Raw genomic sequence first — 26,562 nt, 5'->3', positions numbered from 1 at the left:
CTAGGACTAGAAAGGACCTTCCTCAAACTGATAGAAATAACTATGAAATATCTTCAGGTAATCATCATATTTAGTGATGAAATGTTGAACATTTCCTGTAGAGTTGGGAACAAGGCAGTGAGATGTGGCCTTTAGAATGTTTTCCCACCTTTTACTGGATGTTTTAAGCAGTAAGCCAAGTAAGAGAGAAAGATTATATTGGAAGAAATAAAATGGCCTTTCTGTGACCTTTACATAATTGCACAGATAAAAACTACAGAAACTACAAAGATCCACACAAACTAATAAATGAACCTAAGGAGGTTACACATATAAGGTACAAAAATCCATTACATACAAAACTCCATTGTATTTTTATGTAGTAGTAAAAGCAAAATGGAAAAGGAATTTATTTACAATGCCATAAAGATAAAAATATTTGGAAGTAAATCTACCTAAATCTGTAAGATATTCCTGAGAGAAATTAAAGAAGACATAAATAAATGGAGAGATAACCATGTTCACAGATTAGAATATTGCAAATGGCTAAGATACCTGTTTTCCCCAAATTGATCTGTAGATTCACCATAACCCAATCATGAACCCAGAAGGCTTTCTGGTAAATTGACAAGTGATTCTAAAATGAGTATCTAAATGGGAAGAACCTAGAATAGCCAAAGCAATCTGGAAAAGAAAAATGCTGGATAAATTATACAACCTGACTTCAAGAATTAATATAAAACTTCAGTAATCAAGGCACTGTGGCATTGGCTTTAGAACAGAGAAACAGATCAATGCACAGAAACAGAGCCACACACAAATTGTCAATTGATTCTTTGACAGAGGTCCCAAATTAATCCTGTGCTGAAAATGTAGTCTTTTTACTAATGATGCTGGGACAACTGGATGGATAATTATTATGGGAACATAATGAATTTTATCCACACTTCTCAACAAATATAGATCTATGGATCATAGACCCAAATGTAAAATTAAACTATTAGCCTTGAGAAGAAAACATGGATGGATTTTTTTGTGATCTTAGAATAGGCAAAGACTTCTTAGGGAGGACACAGAAAACACTAGCCAAAAAAAAATATAAATTTGATTTCAAAACTTCAAAAACTTCAGTTTGTCAAAATACACCATTAAGAAAAGGCATACAAAGCCCCACACTGGGAGGATTAATAATAAGTTGTACTTTTACATAATAATGATATAGGAAGTATAATGAAATTAATATTCCATTTATATTATAATATATAAAATACTTGAATTCCAGGCATAAACTTCTAACAATGAAACAAAAGGAAAAAATAACTGGAGAGTTATACCTTATGCTTGATTGTATAGACTATAATAAAGATGATAACACTTCCTAATTTAGTGAAGATATTTTATTTATTTATTTTTTAATGTTTATTCATTTTTGAGAGAGAGAGAGAGACACAGCAGAGACAGAGCATGAGCAGGGGAGGGGCAGAGAGCGAGGGAGACACAGAATCTGAAACAGGCTCCAGGCTCTGAGCTGTCAGCACAGAGCCCGACGCGGGGCTTGAACTCATGGACCACGAGATCATGGCCTGAGCCAAAGTCGGATGCTTAATCGAATGAGCCACCCAGGGGCCCCTAGTAAAGATATTTTAATGTAAGACTAATTAATTTTTCTCAGGATATTTTAAGTAACATTTTTATTTATTTTTATTTTTTTCAATATATGGAGTTTATTGTCAAATTGGTTTCCATACAACACCCAGTGCTCATCCCAAAAGGTGCCCTCCTCAATACCCATCACCCACCCTCCCCTCCCTCCTACCCCCCATCAACCCTCAGTTTTAAAACCATTTTTAAATGGGATTTCCAAGCCAAGGAAACATGCCTTTGTTTTTAGTTTATTGACTATTTCAAGTAGTGTGTTTTTACCAGATTGGATTGTGGCAAGCAGGAATTCTATAATTGGTCTTTGATTTGTTAGTGGATATTCAAATAAACCTTCAAAAAAAGGTTAAGAATACTGGAATAAAAATTAGGCCATGAGCAGCCCCAAATACCATAACAAGAAACATAATCTTAAAAAATGTCCTGAAGATGTATGCTTTAGCTGAAGATAAAACACCCACCCCTATTACTGTTGAAACTGTACTTTGTAACACTGGGTAGCCTAGCAGATACAATGCCTCAATTATTTTTTGGTTTACTGAGGGCTCAGACCTGGAAAAAAATGCGTAAGAAATGTGTGCAGAAAAATCGAAAGAAAACCCTATACAAATGACAAGATTAATCATGGATATGGAATCAAGATTGACATTCCAGAATACCATGAACCCTATTACTCCCACAATCACAGAAGCAATAGCAAAAGTTACCCACAAGGAACACAGTGGATGAGGAATGAACAATAAGGAAACAATGAACATAGCTGAGGATGCAACAATGACATTTCGAACAGTGGTTTTTTTTTTTTTTTAATTTTTTTTAACATTTATTTATTTTTGAGACTGAGAGAGACAGAGCATGAACAGGGGAGGGCCAGAGAGAGGGAGACACAGAATCTGAAACAGGCTCCAGGCTCTGAGCTGTCAGCACAGAGCCCGATGCAGGGCTCGAACTCACATCCCTCACGGACCACGAGATCATGACCTGAGCTGAAGTCAGCCGCTTAACCGACTGAGCCACCCAGGCGCCCCGAACAGTGTTTTCTAGTATTGCAGTGTAATGATCAAAATATGTGAATGCCGGCTGTACACCATTAGGGGAATTTCACACTTTTCGGCTATGCTTCGTAACTGGAATAACATCATCTTCTTATTGGTTGAAGAAGAAACGCTGATGGTCTGAATGAAGCCCCGGGAAGCAATGATTTCATGTGAAGATGAAATATTAATATCATACATAAAAAGTGTAAAATTTGTTTAAAAACTGGGCAAACTGTTTATGAAAGTATTCTTATCATTTACATCTTGCCCGCTATTTTCCATATATTGCACATACTCTCGTAACCAAAACTCTGTAACATTTTTATCTACATAGTCACTGTTTTCCAAATCTGCCAGACATTTTTCCAGTTTTTGCCTAGCATCTTTATCCCAGTAGTCAAGAGTTTCAGTAACAATAACCATAACCCTGGGGCCATAATCCGAAAAATAGTCTTCTTCTACGTTAAAAAATGGTGTGATGTAGGAATCGTCACTTGCCAAATTTTGAAGGTCTAACCCTTCCTGCACTTGGAAACACCCATATATACTACTAATGATGTACAAAATGTATAGAAGCACTACAAAAAACTTGGACTCAGTGCTTGTGAGAAAAGGGCCAAAATAGTCTCTGAAGAACAAATTCATTGGATGGACATCAGTTTCTTGTTCATCTGGGAGAGAATCACATGGGACACAGCAGGACTTTTTAAATGAAGAACACTTTTGGTCAGGAGTTTCTGGCTTTTTCAACCAGCGTGGACAGACTACTTCTCTTTTACCATCCAGGGCCATAAATGCTTCAAAACAGGTGATGTTATAAAAATAACAAAAGAGCAGGGTTGTTCCTGTATAAGTGCAAAAGTATTGTACGGACCCAAAAGAGGTCATAATCCCTGTATAGAAGGCCAGGACGTTGGTGATAGTGGTGGTTGTAATGGACACTGCCACTTTGGAATAGACACTGGACAGCCGCTGTTTGATGTTATCCATGAGGCTGGTCTTCTGCCAGGCAGAAATCATTATAAACATGTCATCAACCCCAACACGTGTTAAAAAAACAAAGAAACAATTTGCATACATATTAATATCTATGAAAAATTAAACACATAAACTCGAACCATCTTCTTTTTCCATCTCTTAGATCTTATTTGTCTTGCCTGATCTGTGCTTTGATACTACTACTTTCTCTGTCACTTTTCTCTGGTTGCTTCTGAATCCACAACAGAATCCACCCCTTCCTCTGTAATAACTCTGTGCTTTATTCATACTCTTATTATTTGTACATAGCACAGGATACTCTACTCCTACTCTTCATTTAGGGTGTTGTAATGATGAGTCAGGAAACATGTTGTAGGTGTTAGTCGAAGCAGGATTAGCATTGTATCTTTGATTCTACTGGATGACTTGAAAGACCATTTTCTCTCATAAACCATCTTAATGAATGCACAAACACACGAAGCCAACATTCTGTTGCTTAAAATATAAACTGGACTTATCTATTCTACAGTTAGCATCTAACCAGCAATGTTTGCACCTCTCTCAAGATTTCTACTAGAGTTGACACTACTTTCACTCATGTATACCTTTGTTCCCATGTATATTGATGCAAACTCAATAAAATAAATAAGGAAATAAACTGCAATAAAATGCTGATCTAATTTCAATTTGGGGGGATCTTGTGCATGGGTTACATGGGAGGGTACTGGGAATTGCAACTTTGCCTCTGATGTTTTACAGGTATGATCAAGAAGATAGAAGAATCTGTATTGACACAAGTCTAAACATTCTGTCATAAACTGCATCCTGACATCCCATGGCTTACCAGCTTTGAGGATTTCACTTGGGCTCAGCAGCACAAAAGGGAAGAATCAGAAGTACTAGGGACCAAGAATGAACTCTTGATATGTATTAGGTATTGAAAAACTAGTTTTATGATTTATAGAAACTTATTCAGAAATTTTCCTTGAACATTTCTTGCTTGAGTTGCTTAAATCTCACACACACACACACACACACACACACACACACACACACACACACTCCTATGTACACACGGACTATTCAGTGCTGGTTTATATTAAATCAATTATATACACTTTAACTATAGTTGTTTATGGCTGTGGGGAATACTGAGTGGCTAAGCGTGGGTGCGTACTAGGTAGGTGTGTCCTGAAGAGTTAGAGTAAATAAGTTTACATCCAGCAAACAGCTTTTCCACTGTCTCCCCATGGAAACCAAATACTATTCCTTCTAAGTTCCTTATTTTCTAAAATGTAGAATGGATAAAGAATATGTGGTTTATATATACAGTGGAATACTACTTGGCAATGAGAACAAATGAAATCTGGCCATTTGCAGCAACGTGGATGGAACTGGAGGGTATTATGCGAAGTGAAGTAAGTCACGCAGAGAAGGACAGATACCATATGTTTTCACTCATATGTGTATCCTGAGTAACTTCACAGAAGACCACAGGGGAGGGGGGAGGGGAAAAAAGTTACAGAGAGGGAGGGAGGCAAACCATAAGAGACTCTTAAATACTGAGAACAAACTGAAGTTTGATGGGGGGGTGGGGAGAGGGGAAAGCAGGTGATGAGCATTGAGGAGAGCACCTGTTGGAATGAGCACGGGGTGTTGTATGGAAACCAATTTGACAATAAATTATATTTAACAAAAAAATAATTCGTATCTCTTCAAATTAAAAAAAATAAAATATAATATAAACACCTTTGTTTTTCATGCTTATTGTCAAATAAATTCTGGAAGTACAAGAAAATGCAGACAAAAAGTGTAAACAACAGTAATTCCACCCTGCATTTTTATGTATATCCATCGAGAATTTGCTCGATACAAATATGCACATATAACTGTATCTCTCTATTTCAAACACCTGGTTTCAATACCAGCATTTTTCATTTAACATTATATATCTACCTCCTTTTGAAGACTGGATATGATTCAAAAGTATTAATATGCTGTGTTTGAGTTGACCAATCCCATGTTGATATGGAATTAAGTTTTCAAAACTTTTCCGTTCTAAATAATGCCGAAGTGAACATACTCGTTCTGCTCTTTGAGTACTTGTCTAATTGTTAAGACAAATTTCTAAAAATGGAATTGCTAAGCCAAAGATATTTGCTGTTTGATGTTTAAATCTTTTGATTTGCTGCAAAATTGGATTTAAAAAAGTGTGTAAGGGGCGCCTGGGTGGCTCAGTCGGTTGAGCACCGGCTTCAGCTCAGGTCACGATCTCATGGTCCATGAGTTCAAGCCCCGCGTCGGGCTCTGTGCTGACAGCTCAGAGCCTGGAGCCTGTTTCGGATTCTGTGTCTCCCTCTCTCTCTGACCCTCTGCCATTCATGCTCTGTTTCTCTCTGTCTCAAAAATAAATAAACGTTAAAGAAAATTTAATAATAAAAAAAAGTGTGTAACAATTTATAATTTTCTCCCAGCAGAATGAGTATTCATTTATATACAACCTTCCTCATATCTTCAATCTTGCTAGTATTTATTAATTTAATAAGAAGACAAGGTATCTCACTTTTGGTTTAATTTGCATCCATTCATTAATTGAGAAGTCAAATTATTTTTTCCCTCTACTTCCAGTGAGGGATGTGTGTGTGTGTGTGTTTGTGTGTATGTGTGAACTGCCCGTTCATGTCTCTTGTCTGTGTTTTTCCATTTGGGGTACTAGATTTTTCTGCCTCTAAACACACACACTTCAATTTGATTTTCTTCTCTCCTGTCACCTCATTTTGGATCTGTGGAGCCACCTGAATATAATTATTTTGCTTAATCTAACATAAATTCCTTCCCTTATCTACCCCATACCCCCATATATACAATGTGTAGCTTCACATTTGGTTTTACTCACCTAGAATAAGAAATGGTGAATTTGTAACTATGATCACAAATGGCACCCCAATGTACAACATCAGGCCAAAGCCGCTCACCACTGCCAAGGCAGCAGAAATCACTCCCAAGGTTGCAGCCCACATTTTGTTTCATACACGGTCACACCTGTACATTTGGAGGGAAAAATCATGGAATTTGTGGTGGTAGCTTCCACACTGAAATTCGATCAGGTTATAACATTCTCTACTTGGACATCTGTTCAGAAAGCTCTTGGGCAATAATTCCCATACCTGTCTGCTGAAGACCTTTAATTCCCAGGCACTGTCCCAGACCAAGTGGGAAAAAGGGCGGAGGGAACAGAAAAGCTGTGAATCAGTACTTTTACCAAACTTCCTGAGCAATTCTTCTGCAGCTGGGCAAGTACAAATTCACTCACCACCAGTTCAGAGCCATAAAGATATACCAAATACTTCAGATGGTTAATTACACCCTGATCTTCAAAGGGTGTAAATGGAATACAACAGCAAAGGGAGGGCAAGCTCTAGCAGAGAAAGTATCCATATTTAGTGCTCTTTTCACCCACCCTTGACTCCAAGTAGCCATAGATGCAATTCTAAACAGCTCTTGTATTTCAAAACCAGTTCAATATGTATTGTGATTAACAAAATGTATGAAAGTCTCCTCCTAAAACGTTTTCAGGATTCTTGTCTACTGGTGAAGAGGGCTCTAGGAAAGTTGCTAGTAATTACAAAAGAATTAGAAATGTAGTCCATTAAAAAAAAAGGTTTATTTATGGGGCGCCTGGGTGGCTCAGTCAAACAACTGACTTTGGCTCAGGTCATGATCTCATGGTTTGTGGGTTTGAGCCCCATGTTCAGCTCTGTGCTGATGGTTTGGACCTGGGAGCCTGCTTTGGACTTGTCTCCTCTCTCTGTGCCCCTCCCCTGTTCATATTCTCTCTCTCTCTCTCTCTCTCTCTCTCTCTCTCTCTCTCAAATAAATAAATGTTTAAAAAATGTTGTTTACTTATTTATTTTTGAGAGAGAGCACAAGTGGGGGAGAGGCAGAGAGAGAGAGAGAGAGAGAGAGAGAGAGAGAGAGAGACTACCAAGCAGGCTCCACACTACCAGTGCAGAGCCTGATGTGGGGCTTGAACCCACAAACAATGAGATTATAACCTGAGCCAAAGTCAGACACTTAACCATCTGAGCCACCCAGGCGCCCCTCTAGTCCATTTTTAATAACACAGCCTGTGCCTTTTTCTTTGCTGGACCAAGAAAAATGGGAATATATAGGCAGCATTTTAAAGTATGGATTCAGCACTTTGCCTACCCAATAACCACAATATTACATTTGAAAATATTGACAACCACCTCTGGTTTTATATTTTGCTTTTTTGTTAACTGCTTCAAAACAAATGACTGATACTTGTCTCTAGATATTTTTAGGAGGAGAGAGAAACTAAGTTTGGATGGAAGACTAGGAGAGTCAACTATGGAAATAGAAGCACTGATTCTAATACAGCAACATGACCATGACCTTTAGGCAAGACAACAGTAAAATAGCTAAACTTTCTTATTTTGCAAAAAAATTTCTACACCATGGTTTTATTTATTTATTTTTTTCAACACCCCAGCGCTATGAGTTAAACTCAGGGCCCCAAACCAACCACATGTGCAAAATTCCAGAGCAAAAGTAAAATTCCTTGTTAGAATAAAATTTGATTATAATGAATACTTTCTTAAAACAACAATGTTGGTTTATAGCAGTTTGAAATAAGAAAGTAACAAAGATGAACTTTGAAATCAGAAAGATGAATGAGTTACATATGACATTCCATCTTTCAAGTTTCTGGATTTTTTGGTATAAAATTTTCAGATGATGTAAGGGAGGGAGTGAAGTATATTTATTATTGCCTATAGTGACTTTATTGACTACGTGCTGAGTTGACCTTGTCTAAATGATCTTTCCTTTAATGTGCAATAGACAATGGAAGGAAAGATCTTAAGATGGAACACTGTAGGAGTTTGGTGAATACATTTGCAGATATTCCGGTCTCCAAGAAAGTTATTTTTTTTTTTTAAGTTCATTTCTCTTGAGAGAGAGAGAGGCTGACAGAGAGAAACAGAGAGAGAGAATGGCAAGCAGGCTCCACACTGTCAGTGCAGAACATGAAGTTGGGCTCAAACCCATGAACCACGAGATCATGACCTGAGCCGAAGCCTAGAGTCAAGATGCTTAGCTGACAGAGCCACCCAGGCACCCCTGAGGAGGATTTTGTTTTAAGCAGTTTATCAGAATGACCTAGGGAAGTCTTAGAACTTTAGATCTCCTGGAATCTGGCTATGCAGATCCTGATTCAGTAGGTTGGTAGGGAAGCTGTAGAATCTTTATGTCTAAAACTTTCCCCATATGACTCCAGTGCAGGCAGCAAGATGGCCAACCTTCTGAATTTTTTATTTACCTGACAGGGAAGGGCTAAATTAGAACTTATTGTTCTTAGACAACAATCTATATGTTTGGTAAGAGATCCACATCTTCCTTCAAAGGTAATGATTTTTCTCATAAGTAAACAACAGTTTACAGTGTATTTGAGAAGGGAAAGATTTTCAAGCTTGTTTCAGAAACGGATCTAATATTTGGTGTAAATGTTGTCATGTCCAAAATGTGAGACAATTTTGAAGGAGACAAGAAGATCAATATACCACTACTTGCTGTAGAATGAGGTTCAGGCCAGAGCATATACTTGAAAAAGTTTGTTCATATGACTTCACAATCAGACAATAAATACGGAACCCTAAAATAGGTGCAAATAAGGGTTCTGTGTGAGGTAAATGCATATGTGCAAGGATAACCTTCATATGTAAGTGTAAATGAGGCAGGATGGGCAATGTCTTAGGGACTGTCTAGGAGGCTGTTGTCCAGACCAGAGATAAGAGATTCTCAGTGATAACAGAGAGGTAGGAGTGGGAGATGTCCTAGGAATTCACAAACACACTCAAAGGAGAATTGGTTTTATTTTAAAGCCTAGAAAAGGCATGTATTGAAGCATCGTGGCAGCAACTGTGCCTTAAGGATTTCCCTCCTCCCTTTCTTTTTCTCCTTGGACATGCTCCAACTAACTTAGCAAGATGGGAAGCAGGAAGAGAAGGGATAGAAGAGGGCTGGCGAACCAACAGAATGGGGGAAGATATTTGCAAATGACATATAACATAAAGGCTTATTATCCAAAATCTATAAAGAACTTACCAAACTCAACACCTGAAATAATCCAGTGAAGAAATAACCAGAAGACATGATTAGACCAAAGAAGGCATCCAGATGGCCAACAGACACATGAAAAGATACTCAATGTCACTCATCATCAGGGAAATACAAATCAAAATCACAGTGAGATACCACCTCACACCAGAGTGGCTAAAATTAACAACTCAGGAAACAACAGATGCTGGCAAGGATGTGGAGAAATGGGAACCCTCTTGCACTGTGGTGGGAATGCAAACCCTCTTGCACTGTGGGTGGGAATGCACAACTGGTGCAGCTGCTCTGGAAAACAATGTATCCAAAGGATACGGGAGTGCTGATTCATGGGGGCACATGAACCCCAATGTTTATAGCAGTGCTATCAACAATATCCAAAATACAGAAAGAGCCCAAATGTCCATCAACTGATGAATGGATAAAGAAGATGTGGTTTATGGGGCGCCTGTGTGGCTCAGTCGGTTAAGCGGCCGACTTCGGCTCAGGTCATGATCTCGCAGTCCGTGAGTCTGAGCCCCGCGTCGGGCTCTGTGCTGACAGCTCAGAGGCTGCAGCCTGTTTCAGATTCTCTGTCTCCCTCTCTCTCTGACCCTCCCCCATTCATGCTCTGTCTCTCTCTGCCTCAAAAATAAATAAATAAAAGGTTAAAAAATTACAAAAAAAACAAGAAGATGTGGTTTATATATACAATGGAACACTACTTCGAAATGAGAAAGAATGAAATATTGCCATTTGCAACTACATGGATGGAACTAGAGGGTATTATGCTAAGCAAAATTAGTCAGAGAAAGACAAATATCATGTGACTTCACTCATATGAGGACTTTAATATACAAAACAGATGAACATAAGGGAAGGGAAGCAAAAATAATACAAAAACAGGGAAAGGGACAAAACATAAGAGACTCTTAAATATGGAGAACAAACAGAGGGTTACTGTTGTAGGAGGAGTTGTGGGAGGGGGGATGGGCTAAATGGGTAAGAGCATTAAAAAATCTACTTCTGAAATCACTGTTGCACTATATGCTAACTAACTTGGATGTAAATTTTCAAAAATAAATTAAATTTTAAAAATTTAAAAAAGAAGATGTGGTTTATATATACAATGAAATACTACTTGGCAATGAGAAAGAATGAAATCTTGCCATTTGCAACAACATGGATAGAACTGGAGGGTATTATGCTAAGTGAAATAAGTCAGTCAGAGAAAGACAGATATCATATGTTTTCACTCATATGTCGAATCTGAGAAACTTAACAGACGTCCATGAGGGAAGGGAAGGGTAAAAAATCATTTCAAACAGAGAGGGAGGCAAACCATAAGAGACTCTTAAATACAGAGAACTGAGGCTTGATTTGGGGGGGTGAGGTGAGGGGAAAATTGGTAATGGGCATTGAGGAGGGCACTTGTTGGGATGAGCACTGGGTGTTATATGTCAGCGAAGAATCACAGGAATCTACCCTGAAACCAAGAGCACACTGTGTCCACTGTATGTTAGCTAACTTGACAATAAATTATATTCAGGAAAAAAAAAAGAAGAAGAGAACTGGTAAGCTCCTTTATCCCCATTAAGGGCTATCCCATGCAGCGTGCTCTAGCAAAGGGTGCTGAAGGGCACCTTAACTTTAAATCAAGTTACCAATTTTGTTTATTACATGGACATGGACATGGACATTTTAACTCTGACTGGAGGATTTTGTCCTACCTGCTAATGACCACAAAAGTCACATAGCCTGTCTGAGCTTTCATGGGGCAGAGGAAGATCTTGCTCTTACCCACAAAACTTAAAGGGAAAAAAGGGAGACAAAAATAAAGTTGCATTATCTTTATACCTCATGAGTCCTATATGTTTCATATGATGGTTACATAAACATAAAGTCTTCAAAGACAAATAAATATAAATAATTTTCTAGGGGTGTCTGGCTGGCTCAGTTGGTTAAGCATCCAACTCTTAGTTTTGGCTCAGGTCACGATCTCCTGGTTTGTGAGTTCAAGCCCTGTGTCGGGCTCTGCTCTGACAGCGCAGAGCCTGCTTGGGATTCTTTCTCTCCCTCTCTCTCTCTGCCTCTCCTCTGCTCACTGAACCATGCTCTCTCTTTCAAATTAAATATTTAAAAAATCATTTTCTAATTGCCTTCAGTATAAGATTTTCTGTACTACTGTCCATAATTATTAGTAAAGATAAGCAAGAATTGATATAAATGTGTATCTTCAGAACCAACTACCTAGTAGGAAAGTTTTGTCAAGCCAATTGTTGGTACCTTGGAGATTCCACACTAGGTTAACATTATTTTTATACTCTAATGACTTTAACAAGACTGAATTTGGTCTTTTTTTCCTTCCCATCCTTCCTCCCCTATTTTCTCCCTCCCTCCCTCTCACCCTTCCTTCTTAGTTTTTTGATTTTGTTTGTTTTCTAGGGAATGTGGTCTTTCTTTCCAAAATAACAAAGTTGCGAGGCAGTTTATTAACTCTAACGAGATACCCATCATGGTTAACTCCCTCTACCTACTGGGGCCTTATGTTTCTCTACCTTAAAATCTAGAGAGTTGAATTATATCATCTGTTCCCAAACCTACCTATAAAGGAGAATCAATTAAAGACATTTTTGAAATATAGATTTTCAGACTGAAACCCCAGAGACTTGATTCAATAGGTGGCTCCAGAATAAGTAGGTGTAGAGTCCTCTCTGGAACTCTTCTGTGAGAATCACTAAATTAATATATTCTATGGGGTTACTTCTACAACTAAATACTGGTGTTTGCTGATATTTTCAATATTTTAGCTTTCTGATTACAAGAGCTCAAACTAATCCTAATGCCTAGATAACAATTTTTAAGTGCTTAACAAGGTAAACCCCACATCCGAACAATGGGGACACCCAAGTCAATTAAATTAGAGATTAATTTTTTATATAGTTAAAAGTACTAGTTCAAATTTATACAGAAATAAGGACTTGTTTAATACTATCAGCATATCTGCTTCCAAATGGAACAATTACTCACAATTGGCTCAATATGTAAAGTAAAAAACATATGCCAAATCAAACAAAACTGGCCATAATTTCTTTATTTGTTTTTACTATTCCATCTGATTGCACACTATTGCTAATGGGGGGTGGGGAGAAAAGAAAGTTTAAAAAATAAGAGTTTAGTGCTGGATATCAGCAAAACATGGCATAGGAATTTCCCAAGTCTCATCCCGACAAAGAAATATAGAAAAACGGGCATATATTTTCAGAATTCTGTGAACTCTGGAAAGCAGTCAAAAGCTTACAGCAACTAAGCAAGCGCTAAATGAAAGAAAATCAGGGGAGTACTTCAAAATAGTAGGAATGTTTTGTAGTGATTTTACATGCCCTGTCTCCCTCTCCAGTGTGATAGTAGTCTTAAAGTGGCAGTGATCATAATGTGACAGATGTGTTAAAGTGGCCCCAGTCCCAAACTGTCCCTAAGACAGCAGGGATCTTAAAGTGGTAACAGCTCATGTTACCATGATGGAGCCATTTCCCTGTTTTTGGAGGAAGCAGAGCAGAGATTATTCCTAAAATATTTTATATGTCTGTTCTAACCTATTTGGGGGCTACCTGAAGGACTGATGCAAGGCACTCCTCTGTTTTGTCTAACTCAAAACTCAGGTTGAGAAAGCTGGAAACCCCACAAGTTGAATTAACAAACCTCATGTGCATAGAGCAAAAGATTATAGCTCAAAAATACAAAAGACTGCCTATGGAAAAAGATGAGGAGCATTTCTCTGGGAATTTAGGATATTAAAAAGCACTCAGTTATACTGGGGAATTTAGAAAATTACCCAGGGCAAGATGTATGCTCAGAAAAGACCTAAGAAGACCCTAAGCTTTCACCTAGGGCTGATCCCTACAGTGTAAGCCTTGGTAAGTGTTGGAGGTTCCAGGCACAGAACCATTTTGCAAACACTGGGAGAGCTCCTGGTATCCAAGGAAATCTATGTCAAAACACTAGCTAAGGTACAGAAACTTCAGTGACCACAAAAAACAATAATTACAGTCTTTCAATAATAGTTTCGGAAAATCACAAAGAAAATGGACCACTAATCTTAAATAAACACATAGGAAAACAACAGAAAACCCTGGGGAAGGTGGAATCTGATTTCCAGTTAGCCAAATGTCCAGTTTTCTACACAACCACCACCACCACCAATAACAAATCACAAGGTATATAAAGATAGAGGAGAGTGTGGTTCAAAATATGTGTGAAACAAAATAAATAGACAGAAATCATCCTTGAGGAAAGACAGAGCTAGGACTTACTAGACAAAGACTATAAACGCTTTTCTAAATATGCTTACAGAACTAAAGAAGAGCTCTGACAAGGAAATAAGAAAAACAATGTATGAGCAAAATAATATAAAGAGGTAGAAATTTTTTAAAGGAACCAAACAGAAATTCTGGAACTGAAAAATACAATAACTGAAATGACAGAACACAAACCCAAAAACACTAGATGCATTCAACAGCAGGTCTAATAGGCAGAAGAATCAGTGAACTGAAAATAGGACAATTGAAATGTATGGAGTCTAAGAGACACAAAGAAAAAAGGATGAAGAAAAGTGAGAAGAACCTCAGAGATCTGTGGGTCTACCAGCCAGTAGATCAACATACACATTATGGGAGTTCCAGGAGAGAGAGAAAAGGAGGCAGGAAGAATATTTAAAGAAATAATGGCTGAAAACTTCCCAAATTTGGTAGAAGATATGAAGCTACAAATCCAATAAGCTTAATGAAGTTCAAATAGGATGAACTCAAAAAGACCCAGACTGAGAACATGATAATCAAATCATTGAAAGCCAAAGGCAAAGAGAGTCTTGGAAGCACTGAGAGAGGAGAAACTCACCAAATATAAGGGACCCTTAATAAGTGTAAAAGCTGATTGCTTATTAGAAACCATGGAGGCAAGGAGACAATGGGATATTTGTAGTGCTTAAAGAAAAAAAAACATCAACTAAAATTCTGTATTCATCAAAACTGTCCTTCAAAAATGAAGGAGAAATTAAGACATTCCAGATAAACAAGAGCTAAGCGGGCTTGTTAATTAGACCTGCCCTATATGATATGGTAAAAGGAATCCTTCTGGCTGAATAGAAAGAACAATAAAAAGTAATGCTAAGTCATATGAGGAAACATAGGTCTTGGTCAAGTATAACAGCAAGTATTATTATATTTTTGGTTTATAATCCTACATTTTATTACCTACAGAATTTAGAACATAAAAATAATTATAACTCTGTTATTGGGCATAGAGTGTACAAAGACATAATTTGTGACAACAACAACATAAAGAGTGGGGGACAGAGGTGTATAGAAGCAGCACATTTGTGTGTTTTTGAAGTTAAGTTGGTATCAGTTTAATGTAGATTGTTTTAAACTTAGAATTATATGAATCTCCATGGTAACCATAAAGAAATCTCACAAAATCATTGTAAAAGGAAATGAGAAGAGAATCAAACAACTCATTAGAAAAATAGAAACTAAACATAGAAAAAGGGATAATGGATGAAGTGAGGGACAAAAAAACTGTATGATACACAGAATACAAATAGCAAAATAGCAGAAGTCCTTCCTTGTCAGAAGTTATTTTAAATGTAAATGGATTAAACTCTTGAATAAAAGGGTAGAAATTGACAGAATGGATAAAATAACATGATTCAACTATATGCTGTCTACAAGAGACTCATTATAGATCCAAAGACATAAATAGATTGAAAGCTAAAGGATGGAGAAAGATATTCCATATAAATATAACCAAAGGAGGGCAGGATTGAATATACTTCTATAAGACGAAATAGATTTTATTTTAAAAACTGTTAAAAGAGACAAAGAAGGGCATTTTATATTGATAAAAAGAACAATTCATCAAGAAGATTCATCTACAAACATACATGCACTGCCAATAGAGACCCAAAAATGAAACAAATATTAACAGACTTGTAGACAGAAATAGATGGAGAATTCAATATGCCACTTTCAATAATGTATAAGACATCTAGGCCAATAATCTATAAGGAAACAGAAGAAATGGACAACACTAAATAAATTAGACCTTACAGAGATATATACAACACTCAACCCAATGATAGAAGAATATACATTATTCTCAAGTGAACATGAAACATTCTCTGGAATAGATCATATGTTAGGTCACAAAACAAGTCTGAAAATGTAAAAATATTGAAATTACCCAATGTATCTTTTTAACCAACAATGGAATGAAGCTACAAATCAATAATAGAGGGAAAACTGGATAATTCAAAATGTATGGAAATTAAGCAACTCACTATCAAATAACCAATGGGTCAAAGAATAAATCACAAGGGAAATTAGAAAATACTTAGCAACAAATGAAAATAAAGACACAGCAAAATATAACTTACAGGATATAGCAACACCAGTGCTCATTGGTAAATTTATACTACATTAAAAAAGAAAAAAAAAGGTCTTCAATCACCTTACGGTACTAGACATATCGCAGAAATAGAAACAAAATAAAACAAAACAAAACCCAAAGCTAACAAGGAAGGAAATGAAAAGATTAGAATAGAGATATATGCAATTGAGACTAGGAAAAGCAATGGAGAGAACCAACAAAGCCAAAAATTGATTATTTAAAAAGATCAACAAATTGATAAACTCTTATCTAGAGTGACAAAGAAAAAAGAAGACAGAAATAACTAAATCAGATATGAAATTGAAGACATTACTACTAACCTTAGAGAAATATGAAGGATTATAAAAGAACACTATACGGTTGTCTGGGTGGCTCAGTTGGTTGAGCTCCGACTTTGTCTCAGGTCATGATCTCACGATTGATGGTTTTGAGCCCTGCATGGGGCTCACTGCTATCAGTGCAGAGCCCACTTTGGATCCTCTGCCCCCACTCCCTGCCACCTCTCTCCCTCTCGTGCACTCTCTCTCAAAAATAAATAAACATTAAAAAAATAAAGAATACTATAAACAACTTATGCCAACAAACTATATGAAATGCACAAATTTCTAGAAACACATAAATGACCTAAACTGACTCAAGATGAAATAGAAAATCTCAACAGACATTGAATAAGTAAAAAGACTGAATCAGTAATCAAAAACCACCCAAAAACAAAAGTCCAAGACCAGATGGCTTCACTGGTAAATTTTACTAAACATGTAAAGAAGAAGTAACACCGATCCTTCTCAAGTCCTTCCAAAAAGTTGAAAAGGAAGAAACACTCTCTAACTCATTCTATGAGACCAACATTACACTGATACCAATCCCAGACAAAGATTACAAGAAGAAAACTATAGATCAATATCTTATAAATGTAGATTCAAATGTCCTTAATAATATTCTGCAAACCCAATTCAATAGCACGTTAAAAAGATTATACATCATTACCAACTAGGATTTATCCCAGGAATGCAAGACTGGTTCAACATGGGAAAAATCAATCAAGTGACATATCACACTAATAGAACAAAGGATAAAATCTACATGATCATCTCAATATATGCAAAAAAGGCATTTGACAAAATCCAACACCCAATTATGATTAAAAAAAAAAAACCTCAAAAACAAGGAATAGAAAGGAACTTCCTCAAAATGATAGGGACCATTATAAGAACTGAATATCTAACAATATAATCCAAAGTGAAAGCTGAAAGATTTCCCTTCAAAATCAGGAACAAGATAAAGATGCCCACTTTCACCAATGACACTTGACATTGAAGTGGAAGTGCTTTCCAGAGGAATTAAATAAGAAATGGAAATAAAAGGAATCCAAATTGGAAATGAAGAAGTATAACTATCCCTTTTCACAGATTACATGATTCTATATATGAAAATTCCCAAGAAACCACAATAAAACTAATAGAGATAATAAACAAATTGAGCACAGCTGCAGGATACAAGATCAACACACAAATACCAGTTGTGTTTCTATATACGTGCAATGAACAATCCAAAAATGAAATGAAAAAAGCAATTCCATTTAGTGTCTAAAAGAATAAAATATTTAGAAATAAATTTAACCAAGGAGGTGAAAGACGGAAAGCTACAAAAATCTAGTGAAAGAAACTAAAGAAGACCTAAGTTAATGGAAATGCAACCTTAGTTCACAGGGAGGAAGACAGTATTGTTAAAATGTTAATCTCACTTAAAACAACCTACAGATTCAACACAATCTTTATCAAAATTTCAGTGACCTTCCCCCCACCCCAGAAATGGAAAAGTCAACCCTCAAATTCATATGGAATTGCAAGGAGTCCTAGATATCCAAAATAATCATGAAAAAGACGATAAAAATTGGAGGGCTGAGATTTCCAGATTTCAAAACTCATAACAAAGCCACAGGAATCAAAACATTGTGGTACTGGCACATCAACAGACATGTAGGCTCATGGCATATAATTTAGAGTCCAGAAATAAACCCATACATCTACAACCAATTGATTGTTTACAAGGATGCCAAGTCCAATCAACTGGGAAAGAATAGTCTGTTCATCACATGGGACTTGGAAAACTGGATTTCCAGCAATCAACATGGAAGCATGGATTTCCACATGGATTTCCATGCACAAGAATGAAGTTAAACCCCTACTCACCTACATATAAAGGGCTAAAACCATAAAACTCTTAGAAGGAAACACAGGGCAAATGTGCATGACATTGAACTTGTCAATGGATTCTTAGATATAAGTATAAGTAGCAAAAGAAAAAAATAAGATAAAGTGGATTTCATCAAAATTAAAAACTCTTGTGCATTAAAGACATTATCAAGAAAGTGAAGAGACAATACACAGAGTGGGAGAAAATATTTATAAATCATATATCTGATAAAGGTTTAATATTTAAAACATACAAAATACTGAGGTGTCTGGGTGGTTCAGTCAGTTGACTTCAACTTCAGCTCAGGTCATGATCTCATGGTTTGTGGGTTCACGCCCCGCATCAGGCTCTGTGCTGGCAGCGTGGAGCCTGATTGGGATTCTCTCTCTCTCCTCTCTTTCTGACCCTCCCCCATTCATACTTCTTCTCTCTCGAAATAAAAAAAAATAAATAAACTTAAAACCAAATATACAAAGTACTCACCAACAATAGGACTCAAAAACAAAAAGACAACCAAATTAAAAAATGGGCAAAGGACTTGCATAGACATTTCTCCAAAGATGTACATATGGCCAATAAACACATGAAAAGATACTTAAGATCATTAGTAATTAGGGAAATGTAAATCAAACCACACTTTGTCACTATTAAGTTGACTATTATCAATAAAACAAAAAACAAGTGTTGGTGAGGATGCGGAGAAATTGGAACCTTTATACGTTGCTGGTAGGATTTGGCGGTTCTTCAAAGAACTGAACATAGAATTATCACTCCACCCACCAATTCCATTCCCAGGTATATACTGAAAATAATTGAAAACAGGAGCTCAAGAAAATATTTGTACATCAATGTTCATTGCAGCAGTATTCACAAAAGCCAAAAAGTGGAAACATTCCAAGTGCCCATCAACAGTTAAGTGTATAAAAAAACAGTGCTGTATGTATACGGTGAAATACCAGTCATAAAAATGAATGAAGTTTTGATACATGCTAGGATATAGAGGAACCTTGAAAACATTATGCCAAGTGAAATAAGCCAGTCACAAAAGTACAAATATTGTGTGATTCCACTTGTATGAAATCTCTAGAATAACCAAATTCATAGAGATAGAAAGTAGATGAAGGTTAGCCGGGACAGGGGGGAGGCCATGGAGAGTTACTGCCTAAGTGTTATACAGTTTCTGTTTGGGGAGATGGAAAGATTTAGAAACAGACAGTTGTAGGGCGCCTGAGTGGCTCATTAAGCGTCTGACTTTGGCTCAGGTCATGATCTCCCGGTTTGTGGGTTCGAGCCCCGCGGCAGGCTATGTGCTGACAGCTCAGAGCCTGGAGCCTGCTTCCAATTCTGTCTCCTTCTCTCTCCGCCCCTCCCTCACTTGTGCTCTGTCTCTCTCTGTCTATCAAAAATAAATAAACGTAGAAACATAAAAATGAAAAAAAAAAAGATAGTTGTGATGGTTGCACAACAGTGTGAATGTAATTAATGCCACTGAAATATACACTTAAAAATGATTAGAATGGCATATTTTATATCAGTTATATGTATTTGGCCACCCAAAAATATCTGTTAAAAAGAGTTAAGAAACAATGAAACCATTTTACCTGTAGCATATGATTGCAAATAATATGATTAGAAGGTATGCCAAGTGAAACAAAGGGATCACTGTCATCAAAGTTGCTTCAAGTTCCAGTTGTGTAGAAATTGATGTAAAGTAGAACACCTGCCACAAAAGTTTAGTCAAGTAAATAACTTTTCATTCCAATATTTGTGTGAGTTACAAACACTATTGAAACACTATAGCTTACTGATTGAAACATGTTAAGATTAAGTAAAAGATCAAAATATGTGAATCGTGATTTTAGAATAAAGATTAACATAGGTGTGCTTCTTCCCACAAATCTGTGGCACGCTTTCCAAAGTTTCTTTCAGAAACCCAAGGTTTAAACCTCCTGAATACACAAAATCTGAGATCTACCTAAGATTGTGAAACAATTCATAATTACAGAAATTGTGGCTTTTTCTAATATTTTAGTAGGTCGTTGTCTTTTACTATTTTAATTTCATCGATATTTCAGAAGGATCTGGTATTTTTCCAATAGTTGTCTCACTTTGACCAGGCTTATTCACAACTATTATTACAGAATAGCTAGCATGTGCCTGGCACTAGGCTATATAACTTACTTGGTAAACAGTGAGCTAATTCTCTTTTCAATAATACCATGGAACTTCTTAAAAGTTTGTTGCTTTTATTCAAATGAACCCCAAACACATTTCAGAGGGTTCCCCCGAAGAGCAAAGACTTTAAGGATTTTAAAGTAATTTGACTGGAAAACCTGATGATCAATGTCTGCACTGAGCAGACCTACCTTAAGGATGTAGGATTTGTGTTTTCCACCAGAATATTATTAAGGATTTATGCTGTGTGGCATCCTTTGGTGTGTGAGATTAAGGAAGTTGGATTAAGTGCCAAACAGAGTAGAGCACTCCCAGCTGCAAGTCAAGGACTCCAACAAATAATCCAGGAGTGCTACTACTTGGAAAACGTGTTCTTACCCCTCCCACCTTCTCCTGGTCTCCCTATAAAACTCAGCCACCAGATACCTGGATCCTCTTTGAGGCCAGACTCTTTTCAATGTTGCTAAATTGGTTCAGAAATGGGTCAACCATTTCTTACCACGTTCGTTGTCCTCTCCATCCTCAGTTTTCAGGTAGTAGAGCAGCCTCACGGCTTTGGCTTCCAGGAGTAACTGGTTCATTCCCATCCTCTCACCTAAGAAGGTTCCTCCAATGGTGCCAGCCAGGTAGATGGGCTGACCGGTGTGGTTGTAGATTGGGAAAGTGACATTTCAGGTCGAGGTCCCTGTTCATCTGCCAGGCATACAGGAGTGGGTTGGAAGGCACGCAGAGACCCTGGTGCTTGGCACACACCTGATTGTAGTGGATCTGGGTTCCGTTTTCCCCCCTCGCATACAGATCCTGGATCACGTCATCCACTTTACTAACTTCTGATAAGATTGCTGGTTCTAGCAGGGAGGTGGTGTTGGAGACCGTTAGAATACAAGCGAAATTGACCTCGGTGCTCTTCCTGGAGATGGAGAAGCGGTAAGAGTTGTTGGCGGTGAAGCGTTCCTGCACAAAGCGCCGCTCAGCCTTGGCTGGGCTCCCTATTGGGGTGTACTCCTTGAGGTTTTCTTCTACATCCTTGGGCAGGTAAATCAAACCGGTGCCCAGAGTGGCCGTCAGCACCATGGGCACCAGCAGGAAGATCCAGGGGTGCGCGCCCACTTCGCATCCCAGCCTTCGGAAGAGGCAGGAGAGGGGCGCCTCCAGGCAGTCGGTGTGGCAACGGGGTCTCTCGGACACCTGGTTTTCCGACGGTGATGCGGGCAGCGAGGAATCCCCCCTCACTGACACCGGATGTGAATGGGGCGCCCCAGCGGGCTCTGGCAACTGCCCCGAAGCCCAGGTCATCTCGGGTTCCTGTCTTCCACCGAAGAACTGCTCTGACTCGTGCTTAGAGGCCGGGAGCGGCTCTGAGCCCGGCCCTGCCTTGGGTTGACCCCTCGCCTCCGACCTGGGCTCCGGCTCCTCCGCTGGGGGCTCCCACTCCGCCGGCGCCTCCGCCTCTGGCCAGGCCTCTGGCGCCACCTTGCAGGGATGAAGGCTCATTTCCGGGAAGGAAAGGCCAGGGTCTCAAACGTGACAGATTAGAAAGCAGCCACTGGACCGAGCGCCTGTCTCCGCCCCACACGACGGTTTCCTGGAGAAATTCTGCGGAAGTCTGTTTGAGTTCTGGCGGCTCGCGCCCGGATCCCGGAGGCTTCCGTTGGGGAGCAGGTGTTTTGACTCATAGCCCATCCAGCCCCAAATTTGTCTGTGGTGTGCCTGATGCTCCCAGGAAGTTAGTACACAAACACTACTTAACGGTAAGATGCGTGCCTCTTCTACAAGACTTACACACACACACACACACACACACACACACACACACACACACACACACACACACGTGGTGTCACCTTTCCGGGGAGCATCCAGTAACACAGTTCTCGGGTAAGGTGAACCTCGTACCCCTGGTTTAGTGATTCTTTTTGCTAACTACAAACGTAACGTATATTCTTCTTGTAAAAAGTTAGAAGTAAATAAGTGGGCTGAAAAGTGGGTATTTATCTTGGATCTATTCCACCCGCAGTTCCCAGGATGGAGGGACCCCTGTGTTCATGTCACCGTTTTTACTAAAACCTTTACCCACCTTTTAACATGCACGCAACTGAGAGGCAGGTCTTCAGCGGTTCTTAAGAATTATGAAAATTGCTTGCCATGTTTTTCATGGTTGGTAGTCACCTAATATTATTGTGATTGTGTTTTTATGTGGGTAGGTCTAGCGTTTTAATGAAATCTCCAGATTGTAAGCGTACCAAGTCCAAGAGTTTAAGAAAGATATCTTTAACAGTATTTTCAAGGAGAAAGAAATAGGAGATTTTGTTAAGTTGCCTCTCCAGAAAGTCATTGTTTAAGACCGACCTTATTAAAATAACCACAAGATGGCACCCGTTTTCTATTTTCAAAGTTATGGTAAAGGAAACTGAAGATTCCTTCTCTCTTTCGTCTGTGTTTCCAAGTCCTAATTATAGCTACATCTTGAGTTCATCGCTGGTGTGCTATAAAGCTAGTGGCTTCTGTATCACATTTAAAGTCTGTAGATAGAGGAACTGACCTGAGAATTCCATTTGTTGAACCATGTCTACATTATGGAGAGAATGGCTCAGCTGTTCTCCTAAACATTTAAGAGGAAATGGTAGGGTGAAGGTGTTCACAAGTACTCTATAATGTACACATCCAAACACAGGGCCTCTTCCTGCCCATCTTTATAAAGTATTTCTCTAGCACAACATCAGTGTGTGTTTTTCACCTCAAAACACAAGTACATTTCTACAATTTCTCCTAAATCAGGCACTGTGAAGTGCGAATAAATTCTATAGTAAAATATGTACCCTGGGATTTGATTTTATCTAGTTTCTTAATTATAGATTATTGATTCCAGATTATTTTATTAATCTCATTATCTAGATTACTAATGTTTGTGCAGGTCTAGAATGTCAATCAAAAATACCACTGTTAGTTATTTTCCACCAGTTTTCCTGTATCATTTCATAAAAGGAATGTAGCATTTCCAAAATGAGCTCATTGCCTATTTTTGAGTTATAAAAGCCTGAAAGGCTCTGAAAGATTGTTTTCAGAACTCTACATTTCTCCAGGTGAAGCTGTCACATGGCCTAGAAGTGACATGGCTTCTAATTAAGGAAGTCTCTAAAGGCTCTTCCTTTCAATTCAGGAAGACCCTCTGGCCTTCAATTTGAGAATGGTGTCTACTGTGTCAAGATAGGATTCTCCATACTTCAGAAAATGCCTTTTGTATGAGGAGAGGATGGGTATTGGGAATTCAAGAATATAGTTTAGAACTTAAAATTTTATCTAGTCTACTTCTCCACCTTCAGTCTAGATAAAATGAAGCAGACAAAGCATTCCTTTTATCTTCTATCACCATGTAGATTCCATTTCCTTCTGTTCCCCAGTCCTTCTCAAGCAGCCCCTGTGCTCCATTTTTTTTCTCTTCTCCTCCCTTCTTTTTTGCTTCCCACCCCTTCTCCTTTTCTAACACCTATTCTCTCACATTAGCCAAACTGAGTTTGATATAAATAAAGGGAATTTTATTTTTTATTAAAAATTTTGCCCATTAATATTTATAAGATGTTTTTGTTTTAACTGTGTATTTTAGTTATATGATAATCTGTTTCCTACACTTGACCATGAGCTCCTCAGAGAAGCTCTGTCTCATTCATCCCTGCCTACTCAGAGGTACTCAGAGGACACTCAAATGTTAGTCATAACTTAGGTGGTCCTGTTTATCTTTCCATAGCTCTAGAAATTATCTAATTCAAATATGGCAGACATCATGGCTGAAATGTATTCTGTAGATCCCATAGGGTCTTCTCAGATGCCTGTGTTCTCACTGAGACATGAGGTATCTTTTTGCATTGTTTCCCCTGCCCTATCTTAAGCTTTTTGCCATTTCCTTTTTTCCTTGTTAAAATTAACACAGTATAGCTGTTTCTCCTAACTTGTATAATAATCTGTCACAGAGCATTATGGGGTCACTCAGTTTTCCTTTTCTAAACTGAAATGTAAAGATTTAATAAATTGATTGGTCATTGAGAAGAAGCTCTAAAACTGAAACACGAGTAATGAAGAAAGAAACTGAAGAAAAGGCAGCAGAAAGAACTGACCATGAATGTAGTGTTGCAGACAAAACATATTGTTAAGGTGCATGTACATATTATGGTAGGGTGGTAGGCTCTTATATTGATGGTCTCCAATGAATCATGGCTCCAAGAATTTATGATTTGTCATGGTTCCCTCCCACATTGACTCTGGGTTTGGCTATGTGACTTACTTGGTCCAATGGGACATTAGCAACTGTGACACAGCCGAAAGTTGATAAGTTCTTGTACATTGAAATTGGCTTGGAAGCAAGAGAGCTCAGGTTTTTATGGACTTGGGGTTCATAATGCTGATGGTAAAACTCTTTGAAGTAGTTACTTTATCATTGGCTTTCATTAAGTTTCTAAAAAAATTTTTAATTTTATTTTAGAGAGAAAGCTCAGGGGAGGGGGCAGAGGAAGAGAGAGAGGGAGAGAGAGAGAGAGAGAGAGAGAGAATCTTAAGCAGTCTCTTTGCTCAGTGTGGAGCCTGATGTGGGGCTCAATCCCACGACCCTGGGATCATGACCTGAGCGGAAATCAAGAGTTAGATGCTCACCGGACTGAGCCACTCAGGTGCCCTTAAATTCCTTTTTATATAATAAGATGAATTTCTCCTTTTCTGTAGTATAGCAATACCTAAAAAGATGGCTCAGGAAACAGCAGAAGACAAGTTGGAAAATGCTGGAGAAAAGAGAAATAGAGATTTCCTTAATGGAAGTGTTGGAATTTGGGAGAACACATTAAACAGAAGAGGAAAAAGGAGATCTTGAAGGTCACGCTAAACATATGGAAAGGATAAAACAGCAACAACAACCAGACTGGACAGCTTATGGAGTAGGACTTTATAAGGAGGGAAATAATTTAGTAACTAATTGGCTGGAGAGAGTGACTAGAGTCTTAAAAAGAATCTAACAGGTGGGGTGCCTGGGTGGCTCAGCTGGTTAAGCATCTGACTTCAGCTCAGGTCATGATAAACATAAAAAAAACATTAAACAGAAGTAAACATTAAAAGCATTTTTAAAGTCCCATTCAATGGTGAAAATATTTCTAATAATAATAGCCCTTATTGAATTTCACGTGTTTTAAATAATTTCACACATATTAAATAATTTAATCCTAAGAACTCCACGAGCGAAGTACTATCTTCTCCCTTTGACAAGTGGAAAATGTGACTGAGAGAAGCTAAGTAAACTTGCCCAAAATCACACAGGTAGTAAGAGGTAGAGCTGGGATAGGAACCCAGGCACAATGGCCTCAAAGTCCATACTTTTAACTAACATGCCATAATGCCTTGAAAATTATCCAATACCGCTGAACTTCCATTGCCTGTGTAGACCATGTACTCCTGGATTGAGTGTGGATTCTGTCTAGTCCTATTTGAGCAGAATCTGTGTAGGCCCTAGAATCTATGTCCTAGGGACGCTTTACCCTGAGGTCCCCACATCCGTTTCAGTTGTAGAATCATCCTCAGCAGATTTCTGAACAGAATCTGTTATTCACACTACTGAAGTATTTACCCCTTGAGCCTAGTGAGGACTAATCCTACTGCCATGTTCTCTCTTGCAAAAAACTAACCCTTTTCAGCTTTTGGATTTTCTATACTCTAAAAACTTACTTCACATGAATGGGATGGAACTCTTTCCTCTGTCACACTGATTTCTGTGGTGGAGATCCATGGCAAAACTACCCACTCTTCCAGGCTACATTTCTTCTACTCTTTTCAGGAAGGTTCCCTTAGTTTTATAAATCCTATCCTGACCCTCACAGTGATTCCTTTCCTTCTCAAAAACCTGCAAGCAGCCCTGTTTGGTGGGACTGGCTGCTCTCTCTCTATTACTTCCCCTTGATTTAGGGCTCAGACATTGGTTTTTTCCCTAACAGATTCTATT

The 26,562-nt window shown here is 38.2% G+C and overlaps 1 protein-coding gene and 1 long non-coding RNA gene across 2 annotated transcripts in view; one reads left to right on the top strand and one right to left on the bottom strand.

Moving 5' to 3' along the window:
- LOC122203395 overlaps positions 1–4,632 on the top strand; it is a 39,049-nt gene extending 34,417 nt beyond the window's left edge. Inside the window, exon 4 of the long non-coding RNA XR_006195154.1 lies at positions 4,413–4,632. This is a non-coding gene — a long non-coding RNA (uncharacterized LOC122203395). The remainder of the gene's footprint in view (positions 1–4,412) is intronic.
- On the bottom strand, positions 1,920–22,234 carry LOC122203391 (patched domain-containing protein 3-like). Its single transcript, XM_042910152.1, is given in 8 exon segments — positions 1,920–2,430; positions 2,675–2,717; positions 2,720–3,721; positions 6,550–6,695; positions 20,012–20,130; positions 21,012–21,061; positions 21,064–21,257; positions 21,259–22,234. Coding segments are annotated over 8 exon segments (2,832 nt in total). The 5' UTR covers positions 22,080–22,234; the 3' UTR covers positions 1,920–1,973.
- Positions 22,235–26,562: the final 4,328 nt, after the last annotated feature.

Source organism: Panthera leo, chromosome D3 (genome assembly GCF_018350215.1).
Source record: "Panthera leo isolate Ple1 chromosome D3, P.leo_Ple1_pat1.1, whole genome shotgun sequence".
NCBI lineage: Eukaryota > Metazoa > Chordata > Mammalia > Carnivora > Felidae > Panthera > Panthera leo.
This window is presented reverse-complemented; position numbering and strand designations above follow the sequence as displayed.